General features: G+C 43.7%; 1 protein-coding gene across 6 annotated transcripts in view; it reads left to right on the top strand.

Moving 5' to 3' along the window:
* Window positions 1–15,204, top strand: part of SFXN5 (sideroflexin 5) — a 202,274-nt gene that overhangs the window by 38,908 nt on the left and 148,162 nt on the right. For all 6 annotated transcript variants that reach the window (XR_012470449.1, XM_074195629.1, XM_074195647.1 and 3 more), the window contains one exon: window positions 3,742–3,819. Coding sequence is in view for 4 of the 6 variants with exons in the window: in XM_074195629.1 (XP_074051730.1) it covers window positions 3,742–3,819 (78 nt within the window). In the remaining 2 variants the exon portion in view is untranslated. The remainder of the gene's footprint in view (window positions 1–3,741; window positions 3,820–15,204) is intronic.

Raw genomic sequence — 15,204 nt, forward strand, 5'->3', positions numbered from 1 at the left:
TGATAACTCTACATCACCTCATTTCTAAATATATCTAATTCTCTTCCCCTCCCTAGAGAGTCATTTGTTAAAAATTCAAAAAGAAAAAGAAAAGAGGAGAAAATATATTTTCTGTAAAATTAATCAAAATATCAAACATCCAAAATTACATGTTCATAGACCTCTACTTCTCCACACAGGGGAGTGAGAAACATTTTTGCTACTCTTCTCCAGGGCCATTGAAATTAATGACCAGGTTTGGAATAATAATTGCATAGCCTTTAGTGTCCCTGTTTTGGTTCTTTCCATTGACATTGTTGTAGTCTTGCATTTTGTTTTCTGGTCTTTGGTTGCTTCACTCTGTCAGTTTAGATAAACCATCCCATACTTCTCTAAATTCCTCCTATTCCTGATGTAATGAAATTTGACTGAAAGGACCTATGAGGATATCAGTTCCAACCCTCTCCTAGATCTGTGACAGTTCCCTAAAGATTTCAGTTGTCGACCTTTGTCAAGGATGTTTAACAGAAGTTATTTCCCCAATCATATTTCTTGATTTAATTCAGTTTGTTTAATTTGTTCAAAAACGTTTATGTCATATATCACTGTGATGTTCTATTTTGTCTTTTATGACCACTTCTCTTTTGACTTTTTCAAAGTAGTGGTGTTAAGTGACTTGCCCAAGGTCATACAGCTAAGTAAATATTAAGTGTCTAAGGTCAGATTTGAACTCAGGTCCTCCTGACTCTGGAGTCAGTGCTCTATCTACTGTATCACTTATCTATCGCTATGACAACTTTTTTTTGTGTCCCCTTCTCCCATCTATGACTATGAAATGTGACTTTTCATATTTTGAATTTGTTTATATGTATGAATTTATGTATTTTGTGTTTATTAATTTTGAATTTATTTATGATATGGTAGAAAATGTTGGTTTGAGAGATATGATTATAAATAACCAACTTTGGGGCAGCTAGGTGGCACAGTGGGTAGAGAACCATCCCTGGAGTCAGGAGTACCTGAGTTCAAATGTGAACTCAGACACTTAATAATTAGCTAGCTATGTGGCCTTGGGCAAGTCACTTAACCCCATTGCCTTGCAAAAACCTAAAAACAAACAAACAAACAAAAAATAACCAACTTTGAGGAAATCTAGAAGTCTCCCCCTCCTCCCTTTCCAAAGTCCTGATTTTAAAAGTTCAGTCTCTTGAAGGACATTATTGATGATGATGAGATTGTACTAACTTTCTTAACAATCTTGTTCAGGTGAAGAAGCCATTCCATTCTACTCAGGTTTGGGTAGGAATAAATTCTTTACATAGATCACCCAAGGCTGGGGTAACTTAGAAGTAAATGCCATAATCATTTGAATAGGTTCTGTCTCTCAATATAGTATTAATTATTAACCAATCAAGAGTTTATTGCCCCCCCTCAGGAAAACTCCTCTTCCAATGAACATATAAGCTGTGAGCCCACCACTATGACTATTTTTCATTTAAGAGAAAGAGAGATGGCCAAATGACCATATGTATTTTTTTTAGTTTTTCAAGGCAATGGGGTTAAGTGACTTGCCGAAGGTCACACAGCTAGGTAATTATTAAGTATCTGAGACCGGATTTGAATTCAGATACTCCTGATTCCAGGGCCGGTGCTCTATCCACTGCAAAAGTGACCATATCTTTTTAAAAAAATATTGGTATTATTAATAAAATGATTAAATTACTGAGAAATTATATCTCTCAAACTTTTTAATCATCACAGGTTTAACCAGTTTTCCCAGTAATTATTAAGGAATAAAGAGTTCTTACCCTTGGGTTGATATAATACTAGGTGGGTGTGTGCATTTGTTTTTAAGACTCTGGCCCAGCTAGTTAAGAGGAATGTTAGATTTGAAGATAGAGGACTTAGTCACTCTTGTAACTTGGGGCAATGGGTCTCAGTGACCTCCTCTCTAAAAGGACATGGTGAGACGAGGTGATCCCAAGTTTGCCTTCGCTCGTGAATCTCAGATCCCATGCCTGGGGGTATTGCAGGCTCAGTGTGAGTCAGCAGTGAGATGTGGTGCCCACCACCCCAGTGGGCTTATTAAGAAGGGCAGAGCAGGAAAGGAAAAGTCCACTGGACTCTGCCCATTCGGACCAGGTGTCATTTGGAAGATCTTAATTAGTTCTGGTGACCGCAGCTGAAAAACGGTCAGGAGAGTCCGGAGAGTGTCCAGAGGATAGCAGCTAGGATGTTGCAGGGCTGCCTCCTGGTCATGTGATGAGCTGAGAAGACTCAAGGGGGAGGTGGCATTTGTCCTCATGGATAGGAAGGTCTTTTGTAGGGAGGAATAGCCCTGGGTTAGATGACCTCCAAAGTCCCTTCAGCTCTGAATCTATGGACCATCCTATTATTGTGGATATGTGGATATGGATATTAGAAAATCAACTGCAAATTTTTTGAAGTTGTCAGTTTCACATATATTTCTTCTTTGTCTTTTAAATATTTTTATTTCATTTAAAACATTTTAAAAATTCATTTAAAATTTATTTAATTAAAAAATAACCATTCCTTGGTCAGTGCTTTTGATAGCTTGGTGGGTCAGTGGATCAAGCTCTGGCCTTGGAGTCAGGAAGACTTGAATTCAGATCCAGTCTCAGAGACACTTACTGGCAGTGGTACCTGGGCAAGTCTGCCTCAGTTTCCTCAACTATAAAAATGGAGATAATAATTCTCCCTCACTTCCCAGATAATTGTGAGGATCAAATGAGATCATCATATTGGGGCGGCTAGGTGGCGTAGTGGATAAAGCACCGGCCTTGCCTTGGAGTCAGGAGTCCCTGGGTTCAAATCTGGTCTCAGACACTTAATAATTACCTAGCTGGGTGGCTTTGGGCAAGCCCCTTAACCCCATTTGCCTTGCAAAAACCTAAAAAAAAAATGAGATCATATTTACAAAACCTTTAAGCTTACTATCTGACACCTAATAGATATTAATAAATAGTTGTTTCCATCCCATGGTACTCATTTTTCCCCCTACGATAGATCTCTAGTCCTTGCCCATCTCTCTTGCTAGATTGTAACCTCTCTTAGGGCCAGGACTGCGTCTTCTCATTGTTCTATCATCCCAGGTCCAAAATCTTGGACTAAGAAAGAGACTCAAGAGAATATGATGGGGGTGGCTAGGTGGCGCAGTGGATAAAGCACTGGCCCTGGAGTCAGGAGGACCTGGGTTCAAATCCGGTCTCAGACATTTAATAATTACCTGTGTTGCCTTGGGCAAGCCACCTAACCCCATTTGCCTTGCAAAAACCTAAAAGAGAGAGAGAGAGAGAGAGAGAGAGAGAGAGAGAGAGAGAGAGAGAGAATATGATAGAATCTGACCCAATGAATTATTTTGTATTTATTTGTATTTATCTCTCCATGTTTACTCAGTATCTTAGTATGTACTTAGTGCATGCTCCTTGTTCTCTGTGTGGAAGTACAAGTCTCTAGTTTTATTCATTATCATAGAAGTATTGCTCATCCTCTCCTTAGCCCTTATTAAAGCTACTATATCTGTTTTCATTTTTTATAGTTCTGTCCTGTCTATGTTATTAATTGGAATGGAAGCTCTTGGGAGGCAGAGTTTGGGGGCTCTCCTGGTTCCTCACACAGCACCCTGGGAGTTTGAGAAATGTTTGTCCAAATTGAGAAAGAAGGAATCAAATTATCGATTGGACTTCTTTGGAAGCTTTGTACTCCTAACCGCTCCCTCTTATGTTTTCCTTCCGTTCCTAGAGTCGTCTTAAAGAAGCTGTGCAGCTCTTAGAGGATTACAAGCATGGGACGCTGCCTCCTGGGGTCACCAATGAACAGGTAAGCCTGCAGATCCCCAGGTTGGAGTGGATCAGGGAAGAGGGTGATGATGAGACAGGGGAGTGCTAGAAAGCTGAGCCATCTGTGGGCTCACATCCTTCAAGATGAATCTCCAAACCTTATTTCAACCCCAAGCCTTCCATTCTTATTCCCACAACTGCTTCTGCTAATTCTGGGAACCTCCAAATGTTTTGGAACCTACTGGAAATACCCCCTTTGCCTCTTACTTTTGCTCCCATCCTCTGTTGTGGGAGACTGGTGAGCCAGTAAGGAGGTGTCTCAGGTGAGTGAGACACAGACTAGAAAGAGTGACAGCACTGGATAATGAAGTTCTGGATAAGGTGGAGAGAAGCCCCTGGCTTCACCCAGACCACCAGAGCCTGGATTGACTCCTCCCTTTTCTTTTCCTTTTTCCCCTTAAATTCCTTGCCCAGGAAATCTGTTATTCAGGGATAATTTAGATGGAGGTAGGAGAAAGAAGGAACGTCGGGGGGAGAAAAGAGAGACCAAATTGAAAAAGATGACTTTAATTTTTTTCTGAGGTACTCTTTCTTATCATGAACCAGTACTAACTAATCACAATTAGCTTCCATTCTCTTCCTGAACAAATGAGACATTTTCACATGTCCTATGGAGACCGATAATTCCCTCACAGTACTTGAAACCCTTGAATTCTCTTGAAAACTATGCTTCTCTCCCATTTCCGTATAAAGCTATGGATCACATCAAATGGTTTAAGGGGGTGGGTGTTGTAGTGTAATTAATAACTGTATTAATAACTGGACCCTGCTACAGTGCTTTAAAATGTTCAGCTTTAGATAACAGTATGCCATCCAAGCATCATCACACCTGATAAAGTAGGGACTAAAGGTCTTATTATTTTCATTTTGCAGGTGAGAAAACTGAGATTCCAGGTGTTAAATGACTTACTCAAGATCACACAATTAGCAGTGTCAGATGGGATCCAAACCCAGTTCTTCCTGCCTCCAGTCCCACATTCTCTGGACAGGGCCAGGCTGCCACAGTGGCAAGGACACTGGGTTTGGAGCAATCATCAGTGAGTCAGTCAGCCAATAAACATTTATTAGGCTGTAGTTCTCAGGGTACAAAGAAAGACAAAAAAACAGCCCTTGTTCTCAAGGACCTTACATCCACAGCTCTGATAATGACTGCCTTTGTGTCCTTGGGCAGGTCACTTTTAATTCCTTCAGACCTCAGTTCCCTCCTTTGAAATAGAAGGGATTGAGACTAGATGTTCTCCATTCTCTTAAGATTCATCATTTTTGAAAGTTACTTTTGAGTCTAGAAAGGGAAAAAAGGTAATATATGTGACTATTCACACATAATCAATACACACGTACACATATATGTATAGATACACACACATGTGTGGGTATATACCTTTGAGGAGACACTTAGACGTTATGGTTTCAGTTGCCTTACCACTCCCTACTATTCCAACCTTCTTACACATGATGCCCCCTCACCCACACCATGCTCCTGCCGACTAACATATGACACTATATGGCCACTCCTTTACACTGGCCATCTTGCCTGCTTTCAATACTTGGAATCCATTTTCATCTTAGATTCAGGAAAGCCCAGATTTCCTCCAAAGCTCAGCCCAAGGGCGTCCCCCTATCACCCCTGTAACAAGGCAGTGTGATTTCAACAACACAGAGTATTGTCATATTGGAGAGTAAATACAACCATAGCCCACCACTTCTGACAAGAGGCAGGAGGCCTGATTTTTCACCATCAGTGTTCTCAGAAGCATGGTATGCTTTTCTATGGAAACATTAGCTATTTCAGATAACCATTGTCCCCTAGATCCAGTACAGACTGATACCTGGAGCCTGCGTACTGATGCCTTCTCTTCTGGTCCATCATTTGGCACAACCTTTGGAGGTTGCAAGGGCAGATTTTTGTTTTGTCTGTAGAGGAAGCAGAGGGATGAGTCACTTAGAACCACAGAATGTCAGAGCTGGAAGACTGTTAGAGACCACCTAGCCTACAATACCCCATCTCAGACCAGCAAAAGATCTCACTTCTCACCTGGGATTTCTTGTCTCCCCAGTTAGCAATTTATGGGGTGGATTTGGGGAACCAAGGAATGGGAACTGGAAGTTGGAGGAGGAGAAAGAACTCATTCAAGTTATAGATTTTATGAAATAAGGTCCCTGGGAAGGAGAAATTTTACCTGCCATGAGACTGTGCCAGTTTCCAGACTAGCAGATGGGAATTGCTGATCCTCAATTTTATAGATGAGGATAACTGAGGTCCAGATGGTAAAAGTCACTTGCCCACATTCACACAGCTAGAAAGGTACAAAGCCGAGCCATTCTACCTCCCCTAAGTAGCTGACCAGGTTAGGGCAGAGGCCCAAGACTGGCTCCCCTAGATCTGAAAAGAACCTCTCTGAATCCAGGGACAGTGATGGGGGTTAAGAGAGAAGGGGTACAGGGGTCATGACTAGCACACATTCACCTTGATCATTCAGGTGGATGGATCCTCTTCTCAGCTGGTGCTGAAAGAAGACCAATACAGTAGATTTTTTTTAAATTAAAGATTTTATTTATTTTGAGTTTTACAATTCTTCCCCCAATCCCACTTCCCTCCCCCACCCCCCCACATACAGTGGGTTTTTAAAAAATATTTTATTTGTTTTCCAATTATATAAAATAGTAGTTTCTATCATTTTTTGGGTAAGGTTTTGAATTTTGAAATTTTTTTCTTCCCCCTTCCCTCCCCCCACCCCTCCACAGAAGGCAATTTGATAATCTTTACATTATTTCCATGCTATACATTGATCAAAATTGAATGGGTTGAGAGAGAAAAAACATAACCTTGAGGAAAAAATAAAATATTAGAGAAAGTAAAATTATGTAGTATGTAAGGCAAATTTTTTTTTTTTAATTGAAGGTGTCTTTGGTCTCTGTTTAAATTCCACAGTTGTTTCTCTGGATACAGATGGTATTCTCCATCGCAGATAGCCCAAAATTGCCCCTGATTGTTGCACTGATGGAGTGAGCAAGTCCATCAAGATTGATCATCACCCCCATGTTGCTGTTAGGGTGTACAGTGTTTTTCTGGTTCTGCTCATCTCACTCAGCATCAGTTCATGAAAATCCTTCCAGGCTTCTCTGAAATCCCATCCCTACTGGTTTCTAATAGAACAGTAGTGTTCCATATATATTCCACAGTTTGTTCAGCCATTCCCCAATTGATGAACATTCACTTGATTTCCAATTCTTTGCCACCACAAACAGGGCTGCAATGAATATTTTTGTACAAGTGATGTTTTTACCCTTTTCATGACTCCAGAGATAGTTTTGTTGGGATGGGAACTGCTGAGACTGCCTTCACCAATGCAATAGAAGCAGAAAAGACTCTCCTGGAATGCTCTTCCATACAGGAGAGACCTCATCTCCCCAGATGGGTCATGCGGATGTTCCCCAAAATGTTCCCTTCTCCATCTGGACTTTGATGTAAAGACAGACAAGGTGTCTCTTTTCCCCAGTTCCATACTCTGGCCTTTTGAAGCACCAAAACTAATTGGGAGGAGGGGAAAGAAGAGAAATCCAAAAGGATTGGTCCTCCATGAGTCATGAATGAATACACGATGAAGTCTTTATCTAGCAAAAAAGTCTTGGCTACCAGATACTTACTTATCTGAGTAAGTAAGAAAGTCTCTTCCCTTGAGGACTAAGGACTTCATTCAGATTGGGGAGGCAGTATGGAAGGAGTAGCTGAAGAGGGCTTCTGGGGTAGTGGCATGGGGTGGGAATGGCTGGGGGGTAGATGTGGAGGCCTAATTTTGAGCAAGGACAGTTAAAGTCCACCCATTAGGACTGAAGGACAGTGTTCCTAAGTGGTTCTGATCGGAGGGGTTGGGTGCCCATTGGATAGAATGGTGACCCACCAATGTGACCTTGGGCTGGGGGCCTGTGAAGTTCCTCCCATCTGTATATTCTCCAAGCTACAGAATTGGGGCCTATCATGCCTCACAGATACTTCTGTTAGTACTGACATTTCTCCTTGGACATTGAGGCAGGGCTCCCAGTTTGGGAATGCCAGGGTAATCAATAACAAAAAACAACAAAAATGGAAAAAGGAATCCCAAGCTGGCCTGAAGTCCACCACAACTGGAACACATGACATTAACTTTTAATTCTTCTTTGCCTGAGTTCAGACCCCAGCAAGAGTTTGTCAGCCTAGAGCCAGTGCCCAAGTTAATTAATATTCCCTGGGGGCTTTTGTTCATTATGTCGATTATTGGTGTGACTTCCCCATGGAGATGGAGCAATAGGCTTGAAGGGATTCCACTCCCATCCTTGTCTGCCTCAAGTCCACCTTTGTACAGCTCTCATCCTCAGGAAGTTTTCCTTATATCCAGCACATGTTTCCCTATCTCTCCCTCCTGGTTTTACCCCCTGAGGCCAAACTTCAAATCTGGGCTTCTTCCACACTTTCCAAAGCCTCCCAAGTTCTTGAAGCTTCCTGAGCCTTCTTGTATCCAGGCTTCAACACTGTCCGATACCTTCAACACTGTGGCATATTCTCCAGTACTCTCAGGGACCCAATTTCCTTCTTCCAGACATTTTTTTAGCTTATTAATGACCCTGCTAGGATGCAGTGCCTAGAACTGGACCACCATCATTCATGTAAGGCTTGACCAGGCCCAGGATAATAGAACTCTCTAACTGGATTAAGGCAGTGTAGCCTAAGTATACCATACCGTGGGGTTTTTTTTGACCGGTCTGCTCCATAGATTGGCTTGTATTGAATTTGCCATCCACTAGAGTCCCTAGAGCTTTTCCAAGCACCCTTCTCTTTAGCCAAGCCTTCCCCACCCTGGATTTTGAAGTTTGCTGACATTTATCCCGAATTCATTTCATCTTCTTGGAGTTAGCCCATTAGTCCAGACTGCCAAGATCTTTTTGGATCTGGACTTTGCCTCCAGTGTGTTAAATCTCCCTCCCAGCTTTAGGACATCTGCAAATAGAAGAAGCCTGCCACGTCTGCCTTTATCCAAGTCATCGATAAGGATGTTGAGAAGCAGAGACATCTTCAATTTGTTAACGGTCGCCCTTTGGCTCCATCCTTCCTTGGACTCAAAATCCATTGAACTAGATTTTTCTCTAGCCCAGAAGGGCAGCGTGAGACTTTTAAAATGTTTTTACTGGAGGCATGACTTGAAATGTTTTCTGCAGAGGATTTAGTCTGAGGATGGAGCTGTGGCAGAGAAGAATTGGGCAGCCTGTGTCCTCTTTTTTTCCCTCCTCCTTCCCCTGTATGTGTCTGAGGTGGGAATGGGATTCAGGTCTCTTGGCTTCTGGACCCCTTTCTATTTTGTGGTGTGGTGTCCCAGCAAGACAAAGATGTAAAAGCAAAACTAGTGCTGGACCCCCATTGTAACAAGGGAGAATAAGCCCAGTGGGAAGAACTTTTCACTTCAAAGTGGATGAAAGATCCCCTTCTCTGGAGTGGAGGTGGATTTTGAATCCTTTTCCAAGTGGGAACAGCTCACCTATTAGCAGAGCATTCTTCTCTGGAGAGAATGGGGATGGTCCCAATATTGCTTGGCATAGACCCATGCTCTCTGGAATCCTAGGTCCAAAGATCTAGAGCTGGAGGGATCTCAGAGTCCATCCTCTCTCCTCTTTACAGATAAGGAAATTGAGGACCAGAGGAGTAAATAACTCTCCCAAGTCATCCAAAGGTGCATAGATCCAAGCAGGACTAGACTTCCAAGGACAGGGAGCTCAGTGCCCTCTTTTTAAAGAGAAGAAACTAAAGTCCAAGGAGCTCCACTCACTTGTCCTTATATTTCAGACCCCCATCTCAATCAGCAAGCATTTAAGTGCCTACTGTGTGCCAGCTGGTGCTGTTGGTACAACTGTCCCTGTTCTGTCACCTGGCCAGGTTCTAGATAGAGTTCTATTGCTGTCTTCCCTGCCAAGTCATCACACAGTCTCTAGCCCTCTAGGTTCTTAATAAATACTTACTAGTTGATGGATTGACATTGGTGCAGCACTGTGGCGTCTGCAAGGTGCTTTCTCATTTGAGCCTCATTTGAGGCCACTTTCCAGCAGAGCAACCTGAGAGCTAGAGCTGGAGGGGCCTGTGACTTATCCAAGGTCACGGACAATAGGTTCCAGAGTTGGAAGTTACATCCTGGTCTTTCTGACTCCACTAATGGCAGGCAGAGATGACCCTTCTTTATGGATTCATGAGCAAATCCCAGAAGGTTTGAATTAAAAGGTAAGTCAGGGTTCATCAGCCCCAGCCTCCATCTGCAAGGTGAATCTCCTCAATACTCATTCCTGCCAAGTGGCTCTGGGACCTTTACTTAAATATTTTCTGTGACAGAGAACTCACTAAAATGAGTCCTAGAATGGTCAGATTTTGAATCGAAAGGGTCCTTACAGATAATCAGGTGTAATGTCCTCATTTTGAAGATGAAGAAACTGAGGTTGGGAAAAGTGAGCAGCTTGAAGTAAGGTGATACAGACTCTTAAGAGGAAGAGCTGGGGTCTGAGCCTGGATCTCCTTGGATTCCAGAGTTCCTTTGTCCTGTTATTCTCTAGGCAGTTCTCTGAACCCTTCTACATGCTGTCGTTGTTTACAACTTGGAGTTCCCTTTGGAGGAAACAAGTCCTCCATAATCATTCTGTTCTGGGGAATGGAGAACTGATGAGATTTGGCCTTCAGTGGCCTCCTTCCAGTCCCTTGAGGGGTTTGGAGGTGAGGCTTCTGTTCCTAGTTGCTGAGATTTAGGGCCTGAAACTAGGTCTCCCCCCACCATCTTTTGATCAGTTCATAAAAGTCCACCCATCCCCTTTTGTCTCATTGTCTTCCTGGAAGGAACATATGCCCACAGGTGGGGGGGGGGGATATAGAATGGTCATAGGAAAGGAGGTAGGATGTGGCATTCCCCTCCCTTCCCATTCTGGTGTGTGCTAGCCATGACCAAGAGGCCATCTGGTGGCTGGTGGGGAACATGGGCGTGTGTGGCACGAGGCGGCCGCTCAGTCCCTCTGCCCAGAGAACAGATGGCCTCCCCCACCCCCTCCCAGCTGAAGCCTCCCCCCCCCCCACCTTCCCAGCTCCAGTTAGAAGCACTAATTGGGCTCCATCGGCTGTTGTCGGTCAAACCCAGCTCCTTCCTCCTTGGGCCCTGACCAACCAAGCCATATCGTCCTTCTGGTCCTTGACAGCCACAAGAAGGGAAGGAGCAAATGATGAAACAGGGCCCACACTTTCTGGACTCCTCTGAGATCTGGTCTTCAGGGTCTCTGTTCCCCCAACCCATCGGCCTCCTGTAGAAACCTGGCTCTGCACAGTGGTAGACTAAGAATCTCTCTGAAAATATCTGGATGGTTCTTAGTCCACCCCACCCCCCACCAGACTTTGGTGGCCTTCACAGTAAGGAATTCCTCTTGTGGCTGGGCTCTTCTTAGTATTACCCTTCCCTCCACATCTGACTGTTCAGAATTCCCTCAGGTCCTGCCTGGGAGAAGGGGAGCTCATCTTGCTATGACTCAGATATGGTGGCCCCCTCCCCTCTTCCAGGGAAGGAGGAAATGAGGGCAGCAAACCTGTTCGGGCCCAGCTGAAAATAGCAGAATGTTTTATCTCTCCCCACAGTAGAAGCCTTAAAAATACCTTCTAACCCAAAGTCTTCTGGGCTAGGCAGTAGGTTTGACAGAAGCTTGGAGGGTGGCAGGGAGGGGGTGACTCATCTCCACTGCAGCTCAGTGAGAAGTACATCCCTTCCAAACCCATGTACCATCATTCTAAGTCCTCTGTTCACTGGTCTTCCCCTTTGAGGCCAGCCTGCTCCATGGCAGAGAAGTTTTAACATAAGAGCCATTGGTTTTTTGACTCTCCCAAACAGATTAGTCTCTTTGCTATTCTTCTGTGGCATGCCATCTCCCACCTCCTTGTCTTTGTCCAGATTGTCTACCATGCCTGGAAAGCTCTCCTTCCTCACCTCTGCCTCCCTTCATGACTCAGTTAAAGGGTACCCTCATAGCTTCCTTTATAGGAAGCCTTTCTTGATCCCCTTCCCCAGTTATTAGAGCTCTTCCCTCCTGTTGGATTTGGACATGTTTTGCATTGATTTCCCTGGGAATATCCTGTTTCCCTCCATTCCATTATCATTTAATTCCTGAAAACTATTAACTTTCCAGAATGTCACAGTTTCAAGGTACCTCAGAAGCCAGCCGTGTCAAGCCAAACTTGACCAAGAATCTCTGTCTCAGAACCCCTGAAGATTGACCATCTCACCTGGTGAGATGGGAGCCACCCACCTTCTGAGGGTACCCTTTCAGCTTCAGAGGGCCCCAAGCATTAGAAACTAGTTCCTGGTGTGTGGCCTCTTTTGGTTTCAGCAGTTTAAATGCAGTGCCCCTTCTGTGGCCTGGGGCTCCTCAGATCACATCCTCTCCCTCCTCCACTTGATTAATGCTGCATTCTACCTTGATCTCGCCCTTTTAAACCTTACCTCTTAAGATGCAGCCCATCTAAGTAGGTGGCTCCTGGATGACCCAGTCAGGGCCCAATTACCCACAGGCTGCAGCTCAGTCCCATGAAATTTTTGTCACGGTGTAGGTATGAGCAGAGCACCCAGACTGTCCTTAGTCATCTCTCATTTGCTTCCAGTTATTGGTGGCTCTGATGCCATCCTTTCTGCTGCTTCCTCTTCATTTCTTATTTATCATCTGTGTCAGTGAATTGTGCCCAGTGGGCACCTTTCCATTGCCCCTTGACAATTTCATGAGTCTTTTAGGTAAAGTCATCAACCTCACTCCTCCAGGGGTCTTCTTCAGGTTAAATATATCCAGTGACACCAGCCTGAGGCCCTTCATCATCCTCCTACTGGCCAGAGCCCTTTCTGGGGGGGGGTCCCCAGAACCAAATATGGTCATTATTGGGACCTTCATTGGAAGGGTACAAATCAGTAACTGGTGGTTGTTAATTTTTCAACGTAAGTCCTTTGGGATTGTCTTGGATCATGGTATTGCTAAGACCTCTAGACAAATCAACATCTAATAGTATCTATTCTGAGCCAAGCCTATGCTAAGGGCTACTATTGAGAATCCAAAGGGAAACACAGGCCCAATTAGTGATTTTGCCAGTGTTGGCAAATATTAGCCCCTAATGGAAGAGTGAAATAGTCGCTGACAACAATAGCATCTATCAAATCACAATCAAATCTCAAACTGAAGAGGAAATGACAACTCTGATCTAGGCTGCTGCCTTTCTGGTCGATGGCCGTGATCCAAACCTCAAAAGGGAAGATGACCATTGTGATGATTTGCTATGGGGACCGGGACCGGGACGGGGGAGAGATGTTAACTTGGAAGGATATTCGTCTTCCCTGTTTCCCATCTAACCTGCATCCCGTTATCTCAGGGGCTTGCCTTCTGACCAAGTGTAATAAATAGATCTAAGCTAATAGTTCTTGTATTTGTGGGGCAGGTTTAGCTGCTTTGCCCCAGTTCTCTGCCTGGTAACATACAAATATTAAGAGGGTCTTCCTGGAGATTATACCTCTGATCTTTGTTTACTTAAGGATACATTTTAAAAGACCATATTTTTAAAATTTATCACCAATGAGCTCTAGAGTCATGTTTTGTAGACACCTTGTATATAAGTATATATAACTATTTATATAGTATATATTACATATGTAAAGTTGTATAGTACATATTACATATATAAAGCTATATTAGATATAGAGTCTATATGCATATATACATATAACTAGAAAAATAGCTTTGCTGATCAGAGGACCTTTGGCTGGTGCTTTATTTTGTTCTACAAAAGGACTAGGGAAGAGGGGAGCATGAAGATCATGCTTTCCAGGTTTACAGAGAAACGCTGTGGGACTAGAGATGTCTAGTGACTGAGGGCATGATCAGCCTATGTCTGGGACTATGGTTCTGGGGATCAGACTTCTAAGGTCCTGAGGAATCATCAAAAATAAACAGATAAGTGAGGGGTGGGGGGACTTATCAACCAGTCAGTCATTAAATGATGATGATAATGATGATGTTTGTTCTTTGTTCTTGAGGAAGACCAGGACATTAGGGAGGTGATATCATGACATGCAGGTGAATTGAATTTGAGTGAGGGGGGAGCTGGGCTAAGTCATAACCCTTACTGGCCCCTCCAGGGTCATCTGGCCCCAGTGGCCAGATAGGAATCAGGACAATTGGAGATGGCCTTGTATGTGAGACAGAGTTAAGTGACTTGCCCAGGTTTACCCAGCTAGGAAGAGTCAAGTGTCTGAGACTGGATTCGAACTCCTGTTCTCCTGACTCCAAGGCCAGGGCTCAATCCACTGTGCCACCTCATTAAATAATAACTGCTTAATTAAAACACCTCCTAAGTTCAAGGAATCACTTAGCATATCAAATTAAAAAAAAGGTAAAAAACAGTCCCTGCCCTCCAGAAGCTCACAGTCTAATGGGGAGACAATGTATAAACCACTAGAGACTGTGCTCCCTATCTTGTTCAACTATTTCAGACAGTGCTATGACCCCAATTTGGGTTTTCTTGGCTTACTTTGCCATTTTCTTCCCCAGCTCATTTTACAGATGAAAAACTGAGTCAAACAAGGTGAAGAGATTTGCTTAGGGTCACTCAGCAATGAAGTGTCTAAAGCCAGGGGCTTGAACTTATGAAGACGAGTCTCCCTGACTCCTAGTCGGGCAGTCCCTCTCCTCTGTTCCACCACCTAGCAGCCTCAAACTAGCTCTATGCAGGATAAATAGAAAATGAATTAACAGGAAAGATACTGGAATTAAATGGGGCTGATGAAGGTGGGCCTTGAAGGAACCCAGAAAATCAAGGCAGTAGAAATGAGGAGGTGGAGAAGATGCCTGGAGCCTCTGCCAGGAGGCCAGTGCCTTGTATGGAAGAGTCCATAGCAGAGAGAAAGGTGCAAGAAGACCAGAAAGGAAGGGGGCAGGTTTATAGGACCTTGAATACCTGCCCACCAGAGCCCTTGATATTTCATGCTGTAGGTGACAGGGATTCATTGTAGTTTGTTTTGTATATGTGTAGGGTTGCTGAGAAAATTGCCACTGTTGGGAGATGGACCGTTCAAGGATTGTTCAAGGAATGTTCAAGATGTTTATTCAAGGAACATTAGGGCCGCCAGTATCTCTGGATCTCAGAGTATGTGGGTGTGGGTATTGTTTGTAAGGTGTGAGAAGACTGAGGGAGTGGGTGGAGACAGGTTATGAAGGACTTCCAGTGCTAAATAGAATATTGTATTGGATTTAATCTGCAGAGAATAGGAACTGCACCTAGAGTTTATATGTGGGGGGAGGGAAGAGGAGAGGAGACATGGTCAGAGTTGTGTTTTGAGGA

This window comes from Macrotis lagotis, chromosome 1 (genome assembly GCF_037893015.1).
Source record: "Macrotis lagotis isolate mMagLag1 chromosome 1, bilby.v1.9.chrom.fasta, whole genome shotgun sequence".
Lineage (NCBI taxonomy): Eukaryota > Metazoa > Chordata > Mammalia > Peramelemorphia > Peramelidae > Macrotis > Macrotis lagotis.